This window comes from Pan paniscus, chromosome 11 (genome assembly GCF_029289425.2).
Source record: "Pan paniscus chromosome 11, NHGRI_mPanPan1-v2.0_pri, whole genome shotgun sequence".
NCBI classification, from domain to species: Eukaryota; Metazoa; Chordata; class Mammalia; order Primates; family Hominidae; genus Pan; species Pan paniscus.
In genome coordinates, this window is record NC_073260.2 from 109925126 (window position 1) to 109953034 (window position 27909).

Genomic DNA, 27909 nt, shown 5'->3' on the forward strand with positions numbered 1-27909 from the left:
ATGATATATGATATTCCCTATTAACATATAATAACTTTTTTTTTTGGAGACAGGGTCTGCCTCTGTCACCTAGGCTGGAGTGCAGTGGCACAATCTCAGCTCACTGCAGCCTCCACCTCCTGGTTCAAGCCATCCTCCCACACCCAGCTAATTTTTATATTTTTTGTAGAGTCGGGATTTTGTCATGTGGCCCAGGCTGGTCTGCAACTCCTGAGCTCAAGCAGTCTGCCCACCTTGGCCTCACAAACTGCTTGATGATAGGCATGAGCCACCATGCCCACCCTCTTCTGTACAGTTCATATCAATAAACTATTATTTAACCATCCCTCTGTAGTGGACATCATATAGATTTTTTTTTTTTTTTTGCTATTAGTAACAGTGCTATGGAGGACAGTCTTGTGCAGAAATATTTGTGCCCATTTATTAGTGTTTCTGTAGGTAAAGTTAGAAGTGAAATGGACAAGTCAGAGGATGTACCTATTTTTAATTTTGATAGGAAGTACCAAAATGTCTTCCAAAATTCTTTACACACATTCTCACACGAATACTATTAATCTTTAAAATTTGTAGCAAAGTAATAGAGGTGAACGTCTGTTTTTTTTTTCTCTTGTGTATTCTTTGTTTGTGGTTTTTGACTAGGTTCTTTGCTTGTCAACTGTTAGTAACTTTTTATTAATATATTTCCTGGGTATTGTTTTTTAATCTATTTAATAGGTTTCTAAAATTTAGCCCTGTCACTTGTTTTTCTTTATGGTGATTGTTCCAGTTGCTTTTGCTATATAACAATCCCAAACTTAGTGCCATAAAACAACCAACCATTTTTTTATGGTCACGGTTTCTGTGAGTCAGGCATTCAGAAAGGGCACAGCAGCTTTTCTGTCTTCCATGGTGTCTGAGGTCTTAGCTGGAGGACTGAAAGATCCTGGAAGATTCTGTGGCTGGCAACTGCAATCAACAGAAGCCTCGTTTACTCACATACCTGATGGTTGATGCTGGCTGTCAGCTGAGAACTCAGCTTGGGTTATCATCCAGAACACCTACATGGACCTCTACATATAACTGTTTGGGCTTCCTTACAGCATGGTGGCTGGGTTCTAGAAGACAGTGGCCCAAGACAACCAGAAAGAAACTATGTCACTTTTTGTCACCTAGCTTCAGAAGTCACAAACCTGTAGTCCCAAGCTTATCCAGAGTCAGCGTTAGACAACATAATTCCATTTCATGGGAAGAGTGTCAGAGTCACACTTCACAGGAAAAGTATATAGGATGGGAGACATTGTTGAGGACATCTTTGGAAATTAAATTTGCCCAATCGTTATGTTGTATGGAAGAATTAAACTACGTTGAAATTTAATACTTTTTATTATGACTTCTGGGTTTTATTACCTTGTTTAGAAAGGTCTTTCCTAAATCAAGATTATGTATTTTCCTTCATTTTTCAAGAAAACTTTGATATTTTTGTTTTTTTTAAATATTATGCCCTTGAATCCATTTGGAGTTTATTTTCATAAACTCCAATGTAGCTTTATTTTTACAAACTTCAATGTTTTGTACATTTTTGGAAACTTTTGTTTCTGTAATATTGTATAGTGAGAAATTAAATTATTTCAGATGGACAAAATATTAACAAATAAGATCTGACAGTATAAAACTCCTAAAAGAAAACGTAGGGGAAAACCTTCATAACATTGTTGACTTCTTGGAGATAACACCAAAAGCACAAGTAACAAAAGCAAATATAGACAAGTGGGACTGCATCAACTTTAAAAGCTTCTGCACAGCTAAGGAGACTTAATAGAATCAAATGGCAGCCTATCGAATGGGAGAAGGTATTTTCAAACCACATATTTGCTAAGAGGTTAATCAAAATACAAAAGGAGCTCCTACAACTTAATAGAGGAAAAAAATCCATATAAAGACAGATTAAATAATGGGCAAAGGAATTTAATAGATATTTCTCCAAAGAAGACACACAGATGACCAACAGGTACGTGAAGGGATGCTCAACATCACTAGTAGAGAGATGCAAAACTACAACGAGGTATTATCTCACAACTGTTAGAATGGCCATTTGAAAAAAATAGTGTTGGTGAGGATGTGGAGAAATTGGAACTCTTATGTACTGTTACTAGGGGTGTAAAATGGTGGAGCTGTTTTGAAAAACAGTATGGAAGTTCCTCAGAAGAATTAGAAATGCTATATGATTCAGGATTCCCACTTCTGGATATTTTTCAAAAATAAAAATGAAACCAGGATCTGGAAGAGATAGTTGCACTCCCCATTTCATTAATGCATTATTCATAATAGCCAAGAGATGGAATCAACCTAAAAGCCCATTGATGGTTGAATGAATTTAGAAAATTTAGTATATACGTACAATGGAATGTTATTCAGCCATAGAAAAGGAAGGAAATACTGTCAGATGCTGCAACTTGAACCTTGACAACATTTTGCTAAGTGAAATAAGCCAGCCACAGAAGGACAAATACTGCATGATTTCACCAATATGAAGTATCTAACGTAGTCAAACTTATAGAAACAGTAGAATGGTGGCTGCTGTGGGGAGGGGGAATTGGGGAACTGCTGTTCAAAAGGTATAGAGTTTCTGTCACGCAAGTTTAAAAAGTTCTAGAGCTCTGTTGTATAACATTATGCTTATAGTACTGCACTGTACTTAAAATTTAACAGTACCGTACTGTATATTTAAAAATTTACTAAGAGGATTGATCTCATGTGCTTTTTGCCACAATAAAAAGTAATGTGAAGTATGAAAAATAATAACTGGAGAGCTTGCTAAATTTGTGTAATTAAAAATACCAAGATTAATTACATGCTAATGTTTTTGCTTTTATCAGTTTTCTCACTTTGTTTTCTAAAAACATGCAATGTTACAGATACATCTAAGTCCTCAACCTGCAGTTTTCCTCCCTAGAGGTAGCCGCCATCCTAAAGTCAGTGTGAATTATTTTCATGAATGTTTTTGTACTTTTATGATGTATGTAGCATCCGTAAATGATACTATTTTAAAATTTTACATTTATGTAAATTTTAATCAGCATCACATTTTTTAAACAAAACATCTTTATTAATGTAGATCTGGGCCATTCATTATAAATCCCACAGAACAATTATATTTGAATAAACTGTAGTTTATATATTATTCACTAAGTGGATTATTTCCTTTGTTATTAACTTGTTCAAAGAGAAGTGAAATAGTGGAATGGTAAGGTATGTGCATCTTCAACTGTAAAAGCTTTCCCAAATTGCTCTTTAGTCAAACCAATTTACATTCCAACCAACATATATATTGTTTCATCTTCCCCCACATCCTCACTAACCCTATATAATGAATTTTTCCTGTTTGTTATTGATACATATTTTTGCATCTTCCTGCATCATTTGTCAGTCCAATCAATTTGCCAGGAATCTAATGTAATTTTCTGGAATAAGTCTTTGTAAATATCGAGAGAAAAAGTGAATAAAAACATGACTCCAATAACTCAATAATTCATGAAGGATATATTTTCTTAAAAAGGCAAATCAAGGGATGAGTCAACATCTACGACTATAAATATGAATTAAAAATTATGCTCTTATGAGGTAGCCAGAGATAAACCACATTACTGAATACTTAGAGTTCGACCCCTCTAAAGTTCAGGATCCACTTGATTGTATTTGTTTCTTAATAAAGAGCAGCGATTCCCTTTTTCTAAATATTTCACAGGTAGAAGATAAATTTGTAAAGTCCTTATAAAAATAAGTATTGCCTGTTGAGATCTTATTTTCATATTTTATTTATCTAGCAAATCAAGATTAGCTCAGTAATTTATATATCACATGAGGGTAAATTAACGAGCTTTGGTTGCGTTTATGTAAAAGTGGTTGAATCCAAATCTTTCATGTTATGGTTGTGCTTGTTACTGGGTCTTCATAGAAGTAAAAACCACACTGGGGAAAAATATCACACCAATTTTTTGTTTAGCACATTTTTTCACATCTGATTTGCAGTGTCATTTGTGTCCTTGAAGTATAGCATACATTTAATTCTTCCAGTGGTTATCTTAAAAATTTCAGAAGGATTTACCTATATATTTCTAATTGTAATATTCATGTAAGAAATGGTACCTCAAATAGGAGGTAACTCCTCCTATTTGAAATAAGAATTTATGTTTTTATTTTCTATCATACTTTTAAAAATATAATTTGGAGTTTAATACATTATTTTCTGTCTTCCATTTTAAAGTTCACTTTATTGAGGGATAGTTTAAACACAAAATGTATTCATTTTAAGTACATTTCAGTGAGTTTTTAGAAATATATATATCCATGTAGCTATCAACATATTCAAAATATGGAATATTCAATCACCCAAAAAGTTTCCTCAGGCCACTTTACTGCTCCCCCTCCTTAACTCCCACCCCTCCAGGAAACGCGGATCTGTTTTCTGTGACTGTAAGTTAGATTTGCCTTTTACAGAATTTCGCGTAAATGAAATTCTCCCTTTTTTTTTTTTTTTTTTTTGAGATGAAGTCTCTCTGTTTTCCAGGCTGCTGGAATGCAGTGGCATGATCATAACTTCACTGTAGCCTCGAACACCTGGGCTCAAGCAAGCCTTCTGCCTCAGCCTCCCGAGTGGCTGGGATTATAAGTGCAATTCACTGTGCCTGGCTTTTGTCCTTTGTTTTTCACTGGCTTTTGCTCAGCATATTTTTGAGATTCATTCACGTTGTGAGTATGTTTCTTTTCGTTTCAGCACTTTAAAAATGTCATCCCATTTTTTCTGACCTATAAATTTTCTAATGACAAATCTGTTTGTCTGATGGGGATTTCCTTATATGTGACTTGATGCTCTTCTCTTGCTGCTTTTAGGTTTATTTCCTTTGGCTTTGGCTTTTGACAGTTTGACTATATGGTGTGTGCATTGGAAAAGACCTGTTCAGGTTTAATATACTTGGGAATCACTGCACTTTGTCTATCTAGATGCCTGTATCTCTGGCAAGACTTGGGAAGTTTTTAGCTATTATTTCATTAAATAAGTTTTCTGTGCCTTTGGCCATCTCATCTCATGGAACTCCCAAGATGCGAATACTTTGTCACTTTATGAGGTCCCTTGTGTCATTGTAGGCTTTCTTCATTTTTTAAATTTGACTGAATTATTTCAAATGACCTGTCTTCAAGTTGAGAAATTCTTTCTTCTGCTTGATCTAGTCTATTGTTGAAGCACTCTATTGAATTTTTTTATTTCATTCATTGAATTCTTCAGTTCCGATATTTCTGTTAGGTTCTTTTTATTATTATTATTATACTTTAAGTTCTGGGATGCATGTGCAGAACATGCAGGTTTGTTACATAGATATACACTTGCCATGGTGGTTTGCTGCACCCATCAACCCGTCACCTACATTAGGTATTTCTCCTAATGCTATCCCTCCCCTAGCTCCCCCACCTCCTGACTGGCCCTGGTGTGTGATGTTCCCCTCCGTGTGTCCATATATTTTCATTGTTCAACTCCCACTTATGAGTGAGAACATGCAGTGTTTGGTTTTCTGTTCCTGTGTGTGTTTGCTGAGAATGATGGTTTCCAGCTTCATCCATGTCCCTGCAAAGGACGTGAACTCATCCGTTTTAATGGCTGCATAGTATTCCATGGTATATATGTGCCACATTTTCTTTATCCAGTCTATCATTGATGCACAACTGGGTTGGTTCATAGTTTTTGCTATTATGAATTGTACTGCAGTAAACATACATGCACATGTGTCTTTATAGTAGAATGATTTATAATTCTTCGGGTATATACCCATTAATGGGATTGCTGGGTTAAATGGTAATTCTGGTTATAGATCCTTGAGGAATTGCCACACTGTCTTGCACAATTGTTGAACTAATTTACACTCCCACCAGCAGTGTAAAAGTGTTCCTGTTTTTCCACATCCTCTCCAGCATCTGTTGTTTCCTGACTTTTTAATGGTTGTCATTCTAACTGGCATGAGATGGTATCTCATTGTTGTTTTGATTTGCATTTCTCTAATGACCAGTGATGATGACCTTTTTTTTCATGCGTCTGTTGGCTGCAAAATGTCTTCTTTTGAGAAGTGCCTGTTCATATCCTTTGCACACTTTTTGACGGGGTTGTTTTTTTCTTGTAAGTTTGTTTAAATTCATTCTACATTGTGGATATTAGCCCTTTGTCAGATGGGTAGATTGCAAAAAATTTCTCCCATTCTGTAGGTTGCCTATTCACCCTGATGATAGTTTCTTTTGCTGTGCAGAAGTTTTTTAGTTTGATTAGATCCCATTTGTCAATTTGGGCTTTTGTTGCCATTGCTTTTGGTGTTTTAGTCATGAAGTCTTTGCCCATGCCTATGTCCTGAAAGGTATTGCCTCAGTTTTCTTCTAGGGTTTTTATGGTTTTAGGTCTATCATTGAAGTCTTTAATCCATCTTGAGTTAATTTTTTGTATAAGGTGTAAGGAAGGAGTCAGTTTCAGTTTTCTGCATATGGCCATGCAGTTTTCCCAACACCATTTATTAAAAAGGGAATCCTTTCCCCATTGCTTGTTTTTGTCATATTTGTCAAAGAACAGCTGGTTGTAGATGTGTGGCATTATTTCTGAGACCTCTGTGCTGTTCCATTGGTCTCTATATCTGTTTTCATACCAGTACCATGCTGTTATGGTTACTGTAGCCTTGTAGTATGGTTTGAAGTCAGGTAGCATAATGCCTCCAGCCTTGTTCTTTTTGCTTAGGATTCTCTTGACTATACCAGCACTTTTTTTTGTTCCATGTGAAATTTAAAGTAGTATTTTCTAGTTCTGTGAAGTCAGTGGTAACTTGATGGGGATAACCTTGAATCTATGAATTACTTTGGGCAATATGGCCATTTTCACCATATTGATTCTTCCTATCCATCAGCATGGAATGTTTTATCATTTGTTTGTGTCCTCTTTTATTTCCTTGAGCAGTGGTTTATAGTTCTCCTTGAAGAGTTCCTTCACATTCCTTGTAAGTTGTATTCCTAGGTATTTTATTCTCTTTGTAGCAATTGTGAATGGGAGTTCACGCATGATTTGGTTCTCTGTTTGTCTGCTATTGGTGTGTAGGAATACTTGGGATTTTTGCGCATTGATTTTGTATCCTGAGACTTTGCTGAAGTTGCTTATCAGCTTAAGGAGATGTTGGGCTGAGTCAGTGGGGTTTTCTAAATATACAGTCACGTCATCTGCAAACAGAGACAATGTGACTTCCTCTCTTCCTATTTGAATACCCTTTGTTTCTTTCTCTTGCCTGATTGCCCTGGCTAGAACTTCCAATACTATGTTGAATAGGAGTGGTGAGAGAGGGCATCTTTGTCTTGTGCCAGTTTTCAAAGGGAATGCTTCCAGCTTTTGCCCATTCAGCATGATATTGGCTGTGGTTTTGTCATAAATAGCTCTTACTATTTTGAGATACGTTCCATCAATACCTAGTTTATTGAGAGTTTTTAGCATGAAGGGGTATTGAAATTTATCTAAGGCCTTTTCTGCATCTATTGAGATAATCGTGGTTTTTGTCATTGGTTCTGTTTATATGATGGATTATGTTTATTGTTTTGCATATGTTGAACCAGCCTTGCATCCCAGGGGTGAAGCCCACTTGATTGTGGTGGATAAGCTTTTTGATGTGCTGCTGGACGCCCCTCCCCCCACTAAGCTTGAGCATCCGAGGTTGACTTCAGACTGCTGTGCTGGTGGCAAGAATTTCAAGCCAGTGGATCTTAGCTTGCTGGGCTCTGTGGGGGTGTGATCAGCTGAGCTATATCAGTTGGCTCCCTGTCTTCAGCCCCCTTTCCAGGGGAGTGAACAGTTCTGTCTTGCTGACATTCCAGGCGCCACTGGGGTATGGAAAAAAAAAAAAAACTCCTGCAGCTAGCTCAGTGTCTGCCCAAACAGCCATCCAGTTCTGTGGTTGAAACCCAGGGCCCTGGTGATGTAGGCACCTGAGGGTATCTCCTGGTCTGCAGGTTGTGAAGACCATGAAAAAAGTGTAATGTCTGGGCTGGATAGAATTGTCCCTCATGGCACAGTCCCTCACAGCTTCCCTTAGCTAAGAGAGGGAGTTCTCCAACCCCTTGTGCTTCCCAAGTGAGGCAATGCCCCACCCTGCTTTGGCTCATCCTCTGTGGGCTGCACCCACTGTCTAACCAGTCCCAATGAGATGAGCCGGGTACCTCAGTTGGAAATGCAGAAATTACCCGCCTTCTGCATTGATCTCACTGGGAGCTGCAGACCAAAGCTGTTCCTATTCGGCCATCTTGCCAGCCCCATAAAGGCACTTCTTACATGGTGGCAGCAAGAGAGAATCAGGTTCTTTTTTTATGTTTATCTCTTCGTTAAATTTCACACTCAGGGATGGGTGAGGTGGCTCACATCTGTAGTCCTAGCACTTTGGGAGGCCAAGGCAGGAGGATTGCTTGAGCTCAGGAGTTCGAGACCATCCTGGGTGACATGGTGAAACCCTGTCTCTAGAAAAATAACGAAAAAAATTTAGCCAGGCCTGGGATGTCACATGCTTGTGGTCCCAGCTACTTGGGAGACTGGAGTGGGAGAATCACCTGTGCTGGGAGAGGTTGAGGCTGCAGTGTGAGGCATGATTGTGCCACACTGCACTCCAGCTGGGGTGACAGAGTGAGACCCTGTCTTAAAAATAAATAAATACGTTAATTAAATAAATAATAAAAAATACATTTCTCATTCAGATCATGAATTGCTTTTCTATTTTTTGTATTGTGTTCTCTTATATTTCACTGAGCTTTTTAAATATCATTCTGTGTTTTTTCCAGGCATTTCATAGATATTTTTTTCTTGTTGTAATCTTTTGATGGAGAATAATTGTGTTCTTTTGGACGTGTCACATTTCCTTGCTTTTTCATATTTCTTGTGTCCTTACATTGATATCTGCACATCTCATGTAATAGTTGCTTTTTCCTTTTTATGGATTGGCTTTCATAGGGAAATACTTTTTCCTATAGATGTATCTATAGTGTTGGTTGGGTAGGGTGATTTGGTTTTGATTCTGAGTGGGCACAGTAGTGTAGTCGTTGTGTTATTTCTATGGGTGTAATCAGCATCAGTAGTGTCTGTCAGTTCACAGTGGCTTAGGCTATGGTTGTTAGTGAAGGTTGTGGTGAGGCTTTGCTGGAGATGAGGACACCAGGTGAGCTAGTAGTCAGTCACCAGTGGTAGAGGCAGTTGGCTAGGTATGTTGGCCCTTGGGTCTTTGGGCAGCGTACATGGGCACTGCAGTAGTAGGTCTAGGTGGACTAATCCTTGAGCCTCCAGGCAGCTTGCTCTGGGCTGGTTGTGGAGGCAGTGGGCCACAGAGGTCAGTGGGCCCTTGGGCCTTTGGTCAGTATGCATGGCTTTGATAATGCCAGTAGTGGTGGTAGGCCAACCCTCAGGCCCCCAAGCAGCATGTGTGGGCACCAGTTGCGGTGGCAGTGAGCTGGGCAGGCAAGTTCTCTGGCCCCTAAGTTGTGTGGAGGGGGAGGGCATGTTGATGGTAGTGGGTAGAGTGGGTTAATTCTCAGGTACCCAGATGATGTGTCTGGGTGTTGGTAGGCTGGGTGGGTCTGTCTTTAGACCCCCAGAAGGTAGGCACAGGTGCTGGTGGTGGTGAGCAGAGCAGGCCTGTTGTCAGGGCTCGTGTTGCTGTGTGTGGCTGCCAGTGGTGGCAGGTAGGGCAGATCAGTTCTCAGGCTCCTGGATGGTGCACTTGGACGGAGGCAGCAGTGGCAGTGGGTGGGACAGACCTTACCTCAGACCCCCGGATGGTATGTGCAGGTGCCAGCAGTGAGGGCTGGGGCAGACCTGTCCTCAGGTCTCTGCGTAGCACTGGGGCAAGCTGGTCCCTAGGTCTCCTGAAAGCACATGGAGGTGTGCGGTGACTCTGCTGCTAGGGAAGGGGCTGCGTTGTTCTCAGTGGCATTGGCTCAAGGCAGGCCACTCTCAGATTCTGAGGAGTGTATGCTTCAGCTCCCTTTGTGCCAGAGCAGCCTCCCTGATCCACTGCACTGTCCATTCCCTGGGATGTAGGATACTGCTTGGGCTAGAGTGCTGGATACCCAGCCACACTGCTGAGTCCAGCCAGCATTGTTGTGCTGCAGCCCTCTTGGTGGATGTGGTGGAATGGCAGCAGGGCTCCAGGGACGTGGAGATAGAGAGGGTGTTGGGCCCTAGGGAAGAATGTAGTCTGGTGGGAGCTGAGCTCTCAAATGGCACCATGCTATAGTTGCTTGGGTCTCGGGGTGTGTGGGACACATCCAAAACAAACTCCCTCTCTGGAACAATGCTGTTGCATGGACTTCAGGCATTTCCCTATACTAGTCTCAGGGCCTGTGAAGGCTGAGGGGCTCTACCTTGGCTAAGATTGCAGGAGTTCGCAATGGAAAAGTGAACTGGGGGATCTCTCACTTACCTTTTCCCTGCACTGGAAAGTTTCTCCTGGCTATGAGCCTATCCCAACCAGCCTGGCTGCTTCACTTCTCTCTCCTTCCATGCCTCAGAAGTTCTCTGACACTGCCCTGCTGAATTCCAGTGTTCTCTGTAAGACACTGTATTCAATGTGTGATCTTCTACTCACTGTTTAGGTCCTTTCCGGAGGAGACAAGTGCCAGGTACCTCTAGCCACCAGCCAGTAATTTATTCTATTAGGAATTCTGGGATATTTTGTTCTCTGTTATTTTTTTTTCTTTCAGAATTCTTTGCTTTTTCTTAATCAGACAGTTCCAATGCAATTTCCAGGAATGAAGCAATAGACAAAGGAAGTCTTCCTATCTGAGTCCAGGCATTTGTTAGTCAAGCTCTTGCTAGTTTTCATCTTTTCTCTGCAGGGAGGACCAGGAGATGGTACCAGGTCTCAGTCCCCACTGCTTTTCCTACAGGACCAGTGAATACTCTCACTGCTCTGCTCTTGGAGAGGTGGCCAACAACACACACAAGCAGCATGTAGGTATGTGGAAGGTTTTCTAGGGACACCACCCATTTCCAGGTAGCCATCCCCATCTTACACACACTCCTTCAGGGCACTGAGCCCCACCTCTTCATACCAACAACCTAGCGGCTTGCTTGGGGTGCAGCCTCATGTTGTCACTGAAGAGTGATGCTATGGCTACCACCACTACTGAAGGATGAGGTGAAAAGACACGGGGGGTCATACTCATTCTGCTGTTCCATTTTGTTGCTGAGCCAAATTCCATTGTATTACCAATCTTCAATTTGTTATCGATTCATTTACTATAAACATTTGGGTTGCTTTCCATTTTGTTCTATAAATGAAACTGCCGTGAACATTCATGTACAAGTCTGTAAAGACATGTTTTCATTTCCCTTGGATAAATGCCTTAGAGTAGAATTAGTGGGTTGAATGGTAGGTTTATGTTTGATTTAATAAGAAACTACCAAATTTTTCATGATCATGCCATTTTACACTCCCACCAGCAATGTATGAGTGTTCCAGTTGCTCCGTGTCTTTTCCAGTACTTGGTATTATGGGTCTTTTCAAGTTTTAGCCACTCTAGTGTATCTGGTTGTGATTTTAATTTACATTTGCCTGATGGCTAATGATGTTGAACATCTTTTATGTGCATATTGACTGATCTTGTATTTTCTTCTTTTGGAGATGTCTTCTTTTTTTTCCTTCATGGCATTTGGAGCCAATGGAGATGTGCTTTCAAATCTTTTGACCATTTTTAATTGGGTTGTCTTCTTACTGAGTCAAAAGAGTTTGTTATATATTCTGGATACCATTCCTTTGTCAGATGTATTTATATTTTCTTCCTGTTTGTTACTTACATGCCTTAAAATTCACCTGTTATATTGTGCACAATTGAATATTTTGTAGTAAATGTATAGTTATACAGCCTTCACCAAAATTCAGTTTTAGAACGTTTCCATCACCTTAGAAAGACCCCTTGGACTCTGGCAACCGCTAATATGCTTTTATAGATTTGATTTTTCTAGGCAGTTACTATAAATGGAATCATACATTATGTAGTCTTTTATGTCTGACTCTTTTCACTTAATGTAGTGTTTTTGAGGTTTATCTATGTTGTACCATGTGTCCATAATCTATGCCTTTTTATTGTTGAACAGAACTCTGTCTTATGAATATGCCACATTTTGCTTATCCATTTGTCAGTTGATGAACTTGTGGATTGCTTTCAGTTTTTGGCTATTATGAGTAATACTGCTTTGAATTTACATAAAAATGTGTGGACATATGTTTTATTTATCTGGGGTAGATACCTAAGAGTGGAAATCTGCGTTGAATGGTAAATTTATATTTAATTTTTTAATAAACTATTAACTAGTTTTAAAAGTGTATGTCACATTTTACCTGACTACTAGAAATGTATGAGTTTTTCAGTTTTCCACATCTGCACTAATAACTTATCTTTTTTATTATAGCCATCCAAGTTAATATGTAGTGGCATTTCATTGCGGTTTTAACTTGACATTCTCAAATGGCTAGGGATGTTGAACGTATTTTTATGTGTATGTTTATTAACCATTTGGATATCTTCTCTGATAAACTGTCTATTCAAAATTTTTGCCCACTTATTAAATTGTTTACTTATTATTATAAGAATTATGTGTTCTGGATACAAGGACTTTATCAGATATATGATTTGCAAATATTTTCTTTTAGTTTGTGGTTTGTCTTTTCATTTTCTTAATGATATCCTTTGAAGCACAAAATTTTTGATGAATTCCAATTTATCATTTTTAAAAGTGATCATGCTTTTGATATTATCTAAGAGCTCTTTGCTTAACCCAAGGTCATGCAGGTTTTTATCTAGAAGTTTCATAGTTTTAGGTTTTACATTTATATCTACTGTGATCCATTTTGAGTTAATTTTTATGTATACTGTGAAGTGAGGGTCTAAGTTTTCTTTGTTTTGTTACATATAGATAATCCGGTTGTGTCAGTACCATTGGCTGAAAAGACTCTTTCCCCACTGAATTGTTTTGGCAGATTTATTGATAATCAATGGATCATAAATGTAATGCTTATTTCTAACATGTGAATTATGTTCTGTTGTTCTTATCCTTATAGCAATACCACTCTGTAGCTTTATATTAAGTTTTGAGTTCAGGTAGTATAAATCATCCAGCTTTGTTCTTTTCTTTCAAAATTATTTTACCTATCTTAGGTCCTTTGTATTTTCATATGAATTTTAGGATTATTTCATCCTCATCGGTGCTGCTCACCATGCCCATTGCACCGTGACCAGGTCATAGTAGGAACTATCTACATCTGAAAAAAGCTTTTCCATGGAACTGGGGTTTTTATTCTCCAGATTTTCAAATATCTTATCTAGCAATTTTTGAAAACTTCCTCTATTTGCTTGAGGGCTATCCATTTCTTAGATGCTGCTCTGTGGGTTCCTCGATTACTGTGCTGAGGTGACCAGGGAAAGGTGACTAGGCCCTGTTTCCCCAAGCTGTCTCCCAAGCCAGGAACAGGGTACATCCCCTCCTGCTCCCAGTTAGTGGCTCAGGGAGCTCTTCCCAGTTAGTGGCTCAGGATCTCTGCGGAGACCAGGTGGTCTAGAAGCACTTGCCCTTCACCCTGGGGCACCGCCATCCACCATTTTCCATCCTGGGTCATCTCTCTTGAATCTGTAGGACAGTGTTGGTTATGAGGACCCAGTGGCAGAGGTTGGGCTGGACCAGCATGTGGCAGAGCTGTAGCTTAACTAGGGACATGTCCAGAAGTGACTGTCATTGAAGATTATAGGAAGGGACAGTCTCAAAACTGATCAGGGCTCCTTTCATGTCTTCCTTGTAGTCAACGCATTTCCTCTTTAATCCTTGAGCAAACATTGTGTCATGTGTCATGATGGTTGCCTGCCCAGCCCAGTCCACTGTCATCATCCCACTCACCACCACCGAGTAGGGTATGACATCTGGCCAGCACAGGATGGAGAAGATCTATTCAGATTTTTTGTATTTCCTGTTAAGCCTGTTTTGGAAATTTATGTATTTTCTAGGAATTCGTCCTTTTATTCACGTTATCTAATATGTTGACATAAAGTTGTTCATAGTAGTCCCTTAAAATCCTTTCAGTTTTTGTAGTGTCAGTAGTGATGTCCTCTCTTTCATTCCTAATTTTGGTAACCTGTCTTCTTTTTTCGTTTTGTTTAGTTAGTGTACTTAAAGGTTTGTCAATTTTGTTAATCTGTTTAAAATACATACTTTTATCTTGATTTTCTTTATTGTTGTCATTTTCCATTTCCTTTATTTGTACTATAATTTCCAATTTCCTCCCTATTTCTTTTTTTCTACTTGCTTTGAGTTTACTTTTTGAGATGGAAGCTTAAGTTATTTGGTTGAAACCTTTATTTTTTCTAATATAGATTTTTAAAGCTATAAATTGCCCTCCCTGTACTACTTTAGCTGTACCACATAAATTTTGATATGCTGTGTTCTTTTTTATTCAATTAAAACTATCTTAATTTCCCATTTGATCTGTTGTTTGATCATGGATTGTTTAGAAGTATGTTGTCTAATTTCCAAATGTGGAGATGTCTCAAATTTGTTTCTGCTGTTGACTTCTAATTTAATTCCTTTGTGGCTGGAAAACACACTTTGTATGAGTTCAGTTATTTTAATTTATTAGGATTTATTTTATGGATTAGCATATGATGTATCTTGAACAATTTTTCGTATGTGCTTGAGAAGAACATGTATTCTGATAGTAGTAGGTTACAGTATTCTATAAATGTCAGTTAGGGCAGTTGGTTGATGTGTTTGTTGAAGTCTTTTATATCCTCACTGCTTTTCTGTTTAGATTTTCTGTCAATTATTGAGAATGGGGTATTGAAACCTTTAAATATTGTTGAATTGTTATTTGTTCTTTTAATTCTTTCATGTTTTGCTTTATGTATTTGAGAGTGCTCTTGTTAGGTATGTATAGATTTATAATTGCTGTGTGGTCCTGACTGTATACTGTACTGTTGGGTTTATAACAGAAAATACATGTACAAGTCAATATCACTTAAGAAAATCCTTCATGAAGCAGTAAATATGTATAAATATATATATTTTAAAAGAGGAAGAGGAAGGAAGGAAATGGAATTATATCGAAACAAAGTTTCTGTATTTTACCGAATTAAATAAGTATAAATCCAGAATAGATTGTGATGAGTTACAATGGACATTCTAATTGTTACACTAACTGCTAAGAAAATAAGACAGTAAAATATGCTTAAAATCAATAGAGGAATTAAAATGTTACACTAAAAATAGATGTTTAATACAAAAGCAGGAAGGAAGGAACAGAGAAAAAAATATAAGACACAGAAAAACTAATTGTAAAAATGGCATGCAGACATCCAATTGTACCAATAATACTTTGATGTAAATGGAGTAAAAACCTCAATAAAAAGGCAAACATTTTCAGACTGTATAAAAAGCAAGATCCAACTATATGTCTGTAAGATAAAATTTAGATTCAGACATAAATAGGTTGAAAATAAGAAAATTAAAAAACAGATACCATGCAAGCAGTAATCATAAGAGCTAGAATAGCTACCTTGATATCAGGCAAAATAGATTTTAAGCTAAGAAATACTACTAGATAGAAGAATATTTTATAAGAGATATACTGAAAGGTTATAATTTTATATCAGTAACTTTTACTGTTTAATGAAGTATTTTTGTGAGTGAAATTGGCTTTTTTCTTGTAGTTTTCATGATGGACAATACAATGATTACTAGTAAAGAGTGATGTTATGTCTCAATTTGTATGAAGGGATCATGGACCAGTTTTAGAACTGCTGACTTAAGCCATTTACATTTCATATAACTTCATGATAATTGTGTTTAAATCTGTCATCTTGCTGTTTGATTATTATTTGTCTCATGTCTGCTGCTATCACAAAATACCTGTGACTGGAGAATATATAAAGAACAGAAATGTATTTATAGTTCTGAAGGCTGGAAAGTCTGAGATCAAGGCTTCAGCAGATTCAGTGTTTGATGACCTTCTTGTTGCATTCTCAGTGGCAGAAGGGACAGAAATGCTAAAAGGGACCAAATTTACTCCCTCAATCCTCTAATAAGGCACTAATCTGTTCATGAGGACAGGTCCCTCATGACCTAATAATCTCCTAGAGGTCACACCTCTTAATACCATTATGTTAGGAATTATATATCAACATGAATTTTGGAAGGGACAGAAACATTCAAATTATAGTGTTCTATCTGTTCTTTGTTCCCTTTTCCTGCCTTTTTTGGAGTAACTCAGTATTTTCCTTTACCCCGTTTTATTCCCACTATTGGTTTATGAGGTATACCTCTTTTAATTTTTAATGGTTTCTGTTAGAATTACAATATGCCATATCACAGACTACCCTTAGATATTACTATGCTACTTCAAGTATAATGTAAAAACACGCAACATTTTGCTTCTATTTCCCCCTTTGTCCTATTGCATATTGTTGTTGTATATTTTTCTGATATATGTGTTATAAACTTCCTGATACATTATTATTACTTTTCTTTTGCCAGTCAGTTATCTTTTTAAAAAATTTAAAAGTAGGAAAAATATCTTTCAAATTTCCCCATATGTTTATCATTTCTGGTGCTCTTCGTTCCTTTTGTAGATCCTAGTTTTCATGTAGCATCTTTATCCTTCTGTCTGAGAATTTCCTTTTACATTTCTTGTGATTCAGGCTTGCTGATGATAAATTTGCTCAGCATCTGTTTGTCTGAAAAATTTTTCTTTCACCCTCATTTCTGAAGCATATTTTTGTTGAATATAGAATTTGAGGTTGGTGGAGTTTGTCCCCTCCCCACATTCAGCCCCTTCCATTCTATTATTTTCTGGTATTTATATTTTCTGGTGAGAAGTCTGTGAAATTTTTTTCTTTTATTCAATATGTCATTTTTCTCCATTTTAGAAATAGTCCCATTATCTCTGGTTTTTAGTAGTTTAAGTATGATGTGTCTTGGTGTGGTTTTCATTGTGATTATCTACTTGAGTTTAAATTTGAGTCTATTATTTTCATCAGATTTGGAAAACTTTGGTCGTTATAACTTCAAATATTTTGTCCAATTCCTTACTCCTAAACACATGTAATATGACTTAGTATTGTCACCTAGCTTACTAAGACTCAGTTCATATTTTTCAAGGCTTTTTTTCTGCCTGTCCTTTTGTTTGAATAGTTTCTATGTTTCATGTTCACTCTCTTTTCCTCTGCAGTGTCTAATCTGCTGCTAACCCTGCTGCTAACCATGAAATTTTCATTTTAGATATTGTATTTTTCATCTCCAGAAGTCATATTTAGTTTTTCTTTATATCATTCATTTCTCTTTTAATTATATACATGTTTTTCTTTAAATACTTAAACATGGTTATAACAGCTGTGTTTTAAGCTCCTTGTCTGTTAATTCCATCATCTGTCATTTTTGCATCTGTTTTTATTGACTAACTTTCTTCCTCATCATGGTCACATATCCTTGCTTCTTCCCATATTTAGTAAAGTTTAGTTGGATGCTGGATTGTTTTAATTTAGCATTTTGGAGTGACTGCTTTTGCACTTTCCTTTAAAAGTATTGGACTTTGTTTTGATAGTTGAATTACTTGCAAATCAGCTTGATCATTCTGAGACTTGTTTTTAACTTTTGTTGAAAAGGCTATGCTACTTCAAGTATAATAAAACCTAGTTTTAGTTGTATCCTAGAACTAAGGCATGTGTTCAGTTTGAATGTCTCCAACCCTGTGTGAACTCTGAAAATTGTTCAGCTCCCAATTTCCCAGTAATTTTTTTTTTGTTCAGCCTTGCAGTCTCATCCTACTCAAGTGTGGCTCTGTGTCCAACAACAGTCTTGGAGATCTCATGAAGATTTCTGAAACTTTTGCTCTGCAAGATACCTTCCTTTGTGGTTATGTGCCCTGAAAACTCCAGCCTCCGTGTCTTCAATTCAGTGAAACTACTACTCTGCCTGGATTCCCCTCTTGTACAATGGTCTACCAAGTGACTGCAAACAGAAATCTAAGGGAATTTCAGGAGTCACCTCATTTATTTTCCTTTTTTTCAGGGATTATAGTAGTACTACACCACCTGTCAGCCAATGTGTGAGAATGGTGGTTTCATACATTTTCTCCAATTCTTTCTTGTTACAGGAGCCTCCATTACTTTTCAAACAGTAATGCAGTTGCAGTTGCCTCTCCTTTTCTTCATTATGTGTTGATCTCTGGCAGTTTGAGCCAAGAGAGGGCATGGAGAAGTACAATGACTAGAGAGCACTTCTGTTGAGGCTCATTCATTGACCCCTACCCCAGTGCTTTATGAATGTGTGCTGCAGATGTCATGCAGCATCACAGCTTCTTCTCTAATTTATGAGCCATAATTTTTCTTTTGTATTTTCATTGTATTACCTGCTTGGTTGCAAGAGGATGATGAGGAGGACTACTATAGGATAAATTCGTTTTTATAGAGCAATTTCTCATGGGTCTCGAGAGATAGTACCCCGTTTTCCTCATTGATATCGGCTTAATATCTGAGTCAGTGGGCTCATTGTGGAAACATATGGAATCCTTTATGCTTTTTCTCAGGCTGCTTCTGTTGCATGAAATAAAGCCAGAGTTGATTGTGAATTGAAGCCTCTGTAGATACTTTTTAAAAGATCTTGTTCCGTCAGCCTTATAACTAATCATCATCATCATTACCACCACCATCATCATCTATACTTTATTGAGGAATCTGAACCCATTGGAGCAAAGATATAAAGCTTTTTTTGTAAATAATTGTGTCCTGTTATCTCCCATTTGCGCTACTGGATGATGGCTCCCTTAATGACATTTTGCTTAGATTCTGTAATGTTTTTCAGTCACTTTTCTTTATCAAAACATTTATTCTGATAGTTAAGCCTTGCTCATGTTTAATTTTAATCTTTTTTTTTTTTTTTTTTTGAGACAGAGTTTCGCTCTTGTCGCCCAGGCTGGCAGTGGCGCAATCTTGGCTCACTGCAACCTCCGCCTCCCAGGTTCAAGCGATTCTCCTGCCTCACCCTCCCGAGTAGTTGGGATTACAGGCACCTACCACCACGCCCAGCTGATTTTTGTGTTTTTAGTAGAGAAGGGGTTTCACCATGTTGGCCAGGCTGGTCTCAGACTCCTGACCACAGGTGATCCACCCGCCTCGGCCTCCCAAAGTGCTGGGATTACAGGCATGAGCCACCATGCCCGGCCTAATTTTAATCTTTTTTACAATTCAAAGCCCTATTTCACTCCTACACCTAAGTCAGGCCAGAGTTGAAACTCCAGAGCTGCTTTCTCATGCAGAGATTCAAGTAGGAAAGAGGAAGAGGCCAAAGGACAAGAGCCAGGTTCTTCCCTATTGGTTGTTTCTGCTTCTCTTACCGGCACCAGCTGACTGTTGACATCTTCTGTGTGGTTAGTTTCCTCTTACTGGCTCTTTAATCATCTCTCTGGAGAACGCTGGGAGAGACAAAAGATACTCCCCTCTGCAGATCCCTTGATTTGAGGGATCAGGCTTCCACTTGACCTCTTTCCTCTCCTTTGACTCCAGTGAAAGACAGTCCACCCGGCAACATCTTGTAGCTGGGATGCTTTTGCATGGTAGGTGAGGCTCTTTATTGAGGTGTAGGTGAAATGAAAAATGTTCAGCCACCCCTAGGTGGTATCCACCCAGCTCGTGGAAATTTTATTCTTTCTATGAAAACAGTGGAAATGTAAGCAGCTTCTCAGCGAGCTCTCTCAACTCCACCATCTCTTCCTCACTCATTTCTCCAAGACCAAACAATACAACACATACTCAACAGGCCTGGTGCCTTACCAGCTTTCAGAGGAAAGATGATCATTAATCTCTTGGTTAATGAAAAGTGAGGGTTTGGTGAACCTACAGAACTTAGCTAGAATTTCTTTTAGGGTCTTTCTCCCTTAGCTTTGAGGAGAAGCATCAGGTATCCTCCCCCATGGGAAAAGGGAGGTTATAGACTCTTCTTATGAATATTCACTCACAGGCAACACATCTTTGCCAGTTTTTCCTTTATTTTAATAGGATGGCTGGGGTTGGAGATGGGGAAGACGGAAACCGGCACCTTGCCGTAAACCTAGAACATTTTATGCCATCAGTTTATGCATTTGCTGCAATTCCAGGACAATGGGGAAAATCCTGTTTTATACTAACAACAACAACCATGAAACTATACTACTAGTAGCTGACATTTACTGACTTCTTATTAAAGGCCATGCATGGTACTGAGAGCCTTACAGGCATTACCTCCTCAAATCCTCAGGACTATGAAATCATCCCTTATTATCTCTATTTTCCAGGTAAGAAAATTAAGGTCACCGGCTATTCTGTAGTAGAGCCAGAATTCAAACCTGGAGTCTGCCTTTTGAGCTACTAGTGGTGTTTTTCTCCCAGATTATGTATTTTGGGCATTGATACTACTGAGTTTCCATCTTTAGGTGCATCTTCGCTGGTATCAATTGGAGGAACTGGAGAAGATGCACTGGCGCTGTGAGACAGAAGTCATTCTCAGCCAGGAGTGTCATTTTCTCCTTGGAGGCTCTAACTTCAGGATTCTGTGATTTGGCCATAAATAATAAATATGGTTTAGTAGAGGTTAATAAAATGTTCGTTGAATTACTGCCAAGTTTATTCTAGGTCCTCGTTTCTTTGGTTGTTCTTTTAGGGACTAACTGCCCCTCTGGGAATTAGTTTCCCAATGTGGATTTGAATTAATTCCCCCAGGCCACAGAATTGTAATCTGGAAGAGTTCATTCAGCAAATGGCACCCAGCTTTTCTCACTCTGGTTTGCCAAAGAGACTGTGAGGCTTTGTTTGAACACAGGCAACAGTGCTGGACGGCAGATGTTTACAAATAACATTTGTTTAATTGCTTAGGTACTTTATAATATATTTTTCTCTTACGCTGTGGAAAACACATCCTTTATCAGCTTTAAATCAGAGTAACTTTGGAGAGCCATTCTGGCTGCCTTTTTTCCTTGTGCATTGGTCCAGACAGATGCAGTGAACAAAAAGAAGAGAAAGGGGAAGCTGTTGGCAGTTACCCTCAACTTTGCCTCTTTGTAGCAGCAAGCAGCAATATAGAAATGAGTACCCTTTCCAGTTTTGCTCCCCACCCCCTGAGAAAAAAGCACCCAAACTAGCAGAAAAGCGCTCAGAGGCATCTAGCTGAAAAGACAGTCAAGGAGGGGGATTGTTTGGTGGCAGCCCTCTGTAGAAGTATACCTTACAGCATCTGTAGTCAGTTTCTGAATTCTGCAAATTTCTCAGGGACCTGGCATGGCCTTTTTGGCTGGTAAAAGCACTAGTAGAAGGTTTATGTGGGCATAATAAGAGTGTCCAAGGTGGCCTTTTACTCTGCACTGTGACTTCAGTCCCTTACAAGTGCTGCAGAGCGCATGACTATTGCACATTGAGGGGATGCGGGCATGTGGTAAGTTGGTCTAGATTTCAGATGCCTTCGTGTTTCTAGGGGAAGCCCGCAAGAGGAAATGGGACTCTCAGAACCACCTTCAGAGATATATTGTGGCCACAGACTCTTCTCGCTCTAGTCTCAGCATGCCAAGCTTTAGGGCCATTCTCCCCCACCCTTACATCATTTCCACAGATGCTTCTGAAAGTAGCCACAGCCAGAACTCACCAGGAGAATTTGATGCAGTAGGGCTTGATGTCAAATGGGAATTTGCATCCATATATCAATCCGTAACAATTGAGATGTTCAGCTATGGTCAGTGTAACCACTACATTAGTGCTTTCTAAAATATGTCACTAAATATATCCTTTGTATGTAACAGTTACGAGAAGGTTCTCTAGAACTAAGATTCCAAACCTGGCTCTGCCACTTATTAGCTGTGTGACCCTGGACAATACACTTAAACTCTCTGTGCCTTATTTTCATAATCTCTGATATGGGGATGGTAGTATCTACCTCATGGGGCAGTTTGGGGATTAGATGAATTATCACATGTGAAACACTTAGGATGCAGCCATCTCTCAAAACATTGTTATGATTTGCCTGTGGAGGGAAGAACATTGGCTTTGAGGTTTGTTTTGCTGGATTCACATAGAAAAACAGAAAATTTCCTTGCTCTACATCTGGCCATTACATAGCAAGAGCCTTTGGAGCTACTCTGGAGTGCCAGTATATTGTTTCCTTTTAATTCTTGCTTTGATTTATGTCTCTCCTTCAAAAAACAAGCTTTCTTATACAACCCAGATTTTATAAAACGTTTTTATTTTCAAATCAATACAACTTATTTAAAAATAAAAAATAAATCTTAGGGACTACTTTGGCTTCTCCAGGAGTGAGTCTGATAGTAGTAGACAAGGCAGCAATCGTCCTGTGACAAATACACTTATTCTAGGCAAATACTCTTAGTATTTTTTAAGTTTAATTAGCTTCAACAAATATTTGTTAAATACGTACTAGATGTGAGGCACTTTTGGTAAAAGGAGGAAATAAGGGAAATAAATCTAACCTTTATGGAGGAGCTGCTTTATGCCAAATACTACTGTAAGAATTTCATAATCACCCTGTTTAGTATCTGCAATGGATGTGGTTAGCTGTAGTTTACAGATAAAAACCCTGAGACTCAGAGTTTGTTGCTCTGGCATTTATAAAATCCCAGGCTCTCCTCTTTCCACTGTGCCATACCATCTCAGAAGATTCAGAGATAAAGATGGAACAGAGTCTGACCTAATGATGGTGTTTTATATTTACATAGTCTATTGTGGTTTATAGCAGCATGCATGTCTACATTCTGCATTCTGATTTGAATACAGATCCCGTAACTGCTGCCCTATCCTGTATTCTAGCCGACGTTTACAGAGTTGATCATAACCTATGTTTGTAGGGACCTTGATGCTATCGGAGTGTTTTTGTCCTACTTCGCATGTTTATCATAATCTTTTGAAGGAATTAATGACAATCCTAGTGATGGCAATATTTAGTAACCATTTACCATGTGCCAGGCACTATGCTAATAGTTTTCCACATTGTCTCATTTAACCCTTAGCGTAGCTGGTAGATCATTTTCACATCTCCATTTTATAGATAAGGCCACTGCAAGCATTATTGCAGTGCAAAAGTTAAAACTCACATCCAAGTCTATCTGCCTCCAGATCCCCAAATCTTAATCACTGTTATACTGAAATATTATATGTATCTAATTAATGAAGAAACCAAGGCTCAAAGGGGTTATGGGCTTGCCCTAAGTATGTCAGTTAGGCTGGGAATCAATCTCCCATCTTCTCGTGATACACTTCTGATCAATAAAGCACACAGATGCAATAGTAAAAGGCAGAATAGGCAACAAAATAGGAAAAATGGCAGATGTGTGGTCCAGTGGGGTCAGGAAAGGCTTATGAAGAAAGTGAGCCGGACCTAATAGGATGAATAAGATTTCCAGAAATAGATATAACCAGGAAGGATATTTCAGATGAATGGAAGAGGATTAGCAAAATGAGAAGACATGGATAGTACAGAAACAAAAACATGCTGGTGTTAATTTACCACAATATGAGGTGTACCTAGGGTGTTGGGACATGAGTCTAGAAAGCTATGTGTGCTTCTGTGCAAGTCTGAAGTATTAGCTCCTACATTGTTGGAGAACGGGGAGCCATTGAATGTTTTTGAGCAAGGAGTGTCATGGTCAAGGCCACACTTTCAACAATTTTAAAAATTGATACATAATCATTGTTCATATTCACAGGGTACAAGTGATGTTTTAATACATGCATGCAATATGTAATGATTAAATTGGGATAATTAGCATATTCATCACCTCAAACATATATTTTTGTGATGGGAACATTTCAACTCTTCTAGCTATTTTGAAATATACAATAAATTATTATTAACTATAGTCAGCCTACTGTGCTGTCTAACACTAGAACTGAGTTCTTCCATCTAACTGTATGTTTGTATCCTTTAACCTCTCTTCATCCCTTTTTGCTCATTCTTCTCAGCCTCTAGTATCCATCATTCTACTCTCTACCTCCATGAGATCAACTTTTTTAGCTCCCACATATGAGTGAGAACATACAATATTTGTTTTCCTGTGCCTGGCTTGTTTTACTTAATGTAATGATCTCCAGATCCATTCATCTTGCTGCAAATGACAGGATTTCATTTTAGTGTTCCATTGTGTATGTATACACACGATATTTTCTTTATTCATTCATTTATGGACACTTAGGTTGATCCCATGTAATGGATATTGTGAATAATGCTATAGTAAACATGAAAGTGCAGGTATTTGTTTGATACACTTATTTTCCTTGAAAAAATGCACAGGAGTGGCATTGCTGGATCCGTTTTGTGAGACACCTCTATACTGTTTTCCACAATGGCTGTACTAATTTACATTCCCACTAACAGTGTATAAGAGTTCTCTTTTCTCCACATCCTCATCAGCCTTCATTAGTTTTTGTCTCTTTGATGGTAGCCATTCTGAGGTGAGACGATGTCTCACTACAGTTTTGATTTTTATTTCCTTAATGATTAGGATGTTGAGCATTTTTTCATATACCTGCTGGCCATTTGTATATTTTCTTCTGAGAAATATTTATTCAAATCCTTTGACATAATCACACTTCTTAATGTGATTATTTGGTTATTTGCTGTTGAGTTGTTTGAGTTCTTTGTATATTCTGTATATTAGTCCCTTGCTGGATGAATGTTTGTAAATATTTTCTCCCATTCGACAACTTCACTCTTCAATCTGTGATTGTCTCCTTTGCTTTGCAGAAGCTTTTTAGTTTAACATAGTCCCATTTGTATATTTTTGTTTTTGTTCCCTGTGCTTTTAAAGAGTGGCTATAAAATCTTTGCCTAGGCCAGTGTCCTGAAGCATTTCCCAAATATGTTCTTCTAGTAGTTTTATAGTTTCAGGTCTTACATTTAAGTCTTTAATTCATTTAGTTCAATTTAATGGCTTTTGTATATGGTGAGAGCTGGGGATCTAGTTTTATTCTTCTGCATGTAAGTACGCAGTTCCCAGAACCATTTATTGAAGAAGCTGTAATTTCCCCAACGTATGTTCATGGTACCTTTGTCAAAAATCCGTTGAGTGTAAATGCCTGGATTTATTTCTGCATTCTCTATTCTCTTTCATTGGCCTGTGTTCATTTTTATACTAATACCATGCTGTTTTGGTTACTATAGCTTTGTAGTATATTTTGAAGTCAGATAGTTGATGCCTGCAGCTTTGTTCTTTTTGCTCAGGATTGCTTTGGCTATTTGGGGTCTTTGTGGTTCTATGCAAATTTTAGGATTGTTTTTCTATTTCTCTGAAGAATGTCATTGTTATTTTGTTAGGGATTGCATTGAATCTGTACATTGCTTTGGGTAATGTGGTCATTTTAACAATATTAATTCTTCCAATCCATGAGCATGAGATGTCTTTCCATGTGTTTGTCCTTTTCAATTTCTTGTATCAGTGTTTTGTACTTTCCATTGTAGAAGTTTTTCACCTCCTTGTTTGAATTCATTCCTAGGTATTTTGGGGGTGGGGAGTAACTGTTGTAGATGGGACAGCTTCATGTCATTTTCAGCCGGTTTGTGTTTGGTTTATATAAATGCTACTGATTTTTATGTGTTGATTTTGTATTCTGTAACTTTCCTGAATTCATTTATCAGTTCTAAGAGTTTTTTGGTAAAGTCTTTATGTTTTTCTCTATATAAGATCATGTTGTCTGCAAAGAGGGGCAGTTTCCTTCTTTTCCAGTGTGGATGCCTTTTATTTCTTTCTCTTCCCTGATTGCCCTGGCTAGGACTTCCAGTAGTATATTGAATAAGAGTGGGGAGGCTGGGTGCTGTGGCTCACGCCTGTAATCCCAGCACTTTGGGAGGCTGAGGTGGGTGGATCATGAGGTCGGGAGTTTGAAACCAGCCTGGCCAACACAGTGAAAGCCCCATCTATACTAAAAATATAAAAATTAGTTGGGTGTGGTGGCGAGCACCTGTAATCCCAGCTACTTGGGAGGCTGAGGCAGGAGAATCGCTTGAACCCAGGAGCTGGAGGTTGCAGTGAGCCGAGAACACGCCACAGCACTCCAGCCTGGGTGACAGAGCTAGACTCTGTCTCAAAAAAAAAAAGTGTTGAAAGTAAACTTACTTGTCTTTTTCCAGTTCTTAGAGGAAAGGCTGTCAGTTTCTGCCCATTCAGTATGATGTTAGGTGTTGGTTTGCCATATATGTCCTTTATTATGTTGAGTTATGTTCCTTCTATGCCTAAATTTTGAAAATTTTTATTATGAGGTGATGTTAAATTTTATCAAATACTTTTTCTGTATCTATTGATATGATCATGTGGTTTTGGACATTCATTCTGTTGATGTGCTATATCACATTCATTGATTTATGTATGTTGAACCATACTTGTATCTCTGAAATAAATTCCACTTGTTCATGATGTATTATCTTTCTGATGAGTTGTTGGATTTGGCTTGCTTGTATTTTGTTGAGGAGTTTTGCATTTATGTTCACCAGGCACGTTGGCCTGTAGTTTTCTTTTTTTGTTGTGTCTTTCTCTGGTTTTGGTGTCAGGATAATTCTGGCTGCATAGAATGAGTTAGGAAGAATTCTCTTACCTTCACCTTTTGAAATACTTTGAGAAGAATTGGTATTCTTCTTTGCAAGTTTGGTAGAATTCAGCAGTAAAGCCATTCCGTCCTGGGCTTTCTTTGTGGGAAGACTTTTTATTGTGACTCCATCTCATTCTGTATTATTGATCTATTCAGATACTGTGTTTCTTCCTGATTCAATCTTGGTAGGTTGTATGTGCCCAGGAACTTATCCTTTTCCTCTAGGTTTTCCAGTTTGTTAGTGTGTATTAATAGATGCTTATGATAGTCTCTAATGATCATTTGTATTTCGATGCCTCATTTTTCATATATGATTTCATTTATGATTTATGTTTTCTCTCTTTTCCTGGTCAGTCTAGCTAGCGGTCTTTCAAGTTTGTTCATCTTTTCAAATAGCCAACTTTTTGTTTTGTTAATCCTTTGTATTGTTTTTAAGTCTCCATTTCATTTAGTCCTGCAGTAATCTTTATTATTTCTTTTCTTCTCCTAACTTTGGGTTTGGCTTGTTCTTGCTTTTCTAGTTCTTTAAGGTTCTTTATTTGAAATTGCTAGGTAGTTTATTTGAAACCTTTCTACTTTTTTGATGTCGGAATTCATTGCTATAAACTTCTCTCTTAGGACTGCTTTTGCTGTATCCTGTAGGTTTTGTTATGTTGTGTTTTCATTTTCATTTGTTTCAGTCTTTTTGATTTCCTCCTTAATTTCTTCCTTGACCCAGTGGTCATTCAGAGCCATGTTGTTTAATCTTCATGTATTTGTACAGTTTCCAAAGTTCCTTTTGTTATTGATTTTTACTTTTGTTTCATTGTAGTGCATGAAAATACTTGGGCCGAGCACAGTGGCTCACGCCTGTAATCCTAGCACTTTGGGAGGCTGAGGTGGGCAGATCACCTGAGGTCAGGAGTTCAAGACCAGCCTGGACAACATGGTGATACCCCATCTCTACTAAAAATACAAAAATTAGCTGGGCATGGTGGTGCATGCCTGTAATCCCAGTTACTCAGGAGACTGAGGCAGGAGAATCACCTGAGCCCGGGAGGCGGAGGTTGCAGTGAGCCAAGATCTCGCCACTGCGCTCAAGCCTGGGCGACAGAACAAGACTGTCTCAAACAAACAAACAAATAGTTGATATGATTTTGATTTTTAAAAATTTTTTGAGGCTTGTTTTGTGCCCAAGCGTGACCTAGAGAATGTTCCATGTGTTTGTGAGAAGAATGTGTTTCCTGCCACTATTGGATGAAATGTTCTGTAAGTATCTGTTAAGTCCATTTGGTCTGA

At 38.2% G+C, this 27909-nt stretch overlaps 1 protein-coding gene across 3 annotated transcripts in view; it reads left to right on the forward strand.

The window, feature by feature from the left end:
• Positions 1 to 27909, forward strand: part of ZDHHC21 (zinc finger DHHC-type palmitoyltransferase 21) — a 142120-nt gene that overhangs the window by 80639 nt on the left and 33572 nt on the right. Inside the window, exon 9 of one of the 3 annotated variants that reach the window (XM_034967193.3) lies at positions 17824 to 18649. The exons of the other annotated variants lie outside the window; for them this stretch is intronic. Within the exon in view, the coding sequence (XP_034823084.1) occupies positions 17824 to 17943 (120 nt within the window). The 3' untranslated portion in view covers positions 17944 to 18649. Of the gene's footprint in view, positions 1 to 17823; positions 18650 to 27909 lie in introns of those variants that run through there. 3 annotated transcript variants of the gene reach the window in all.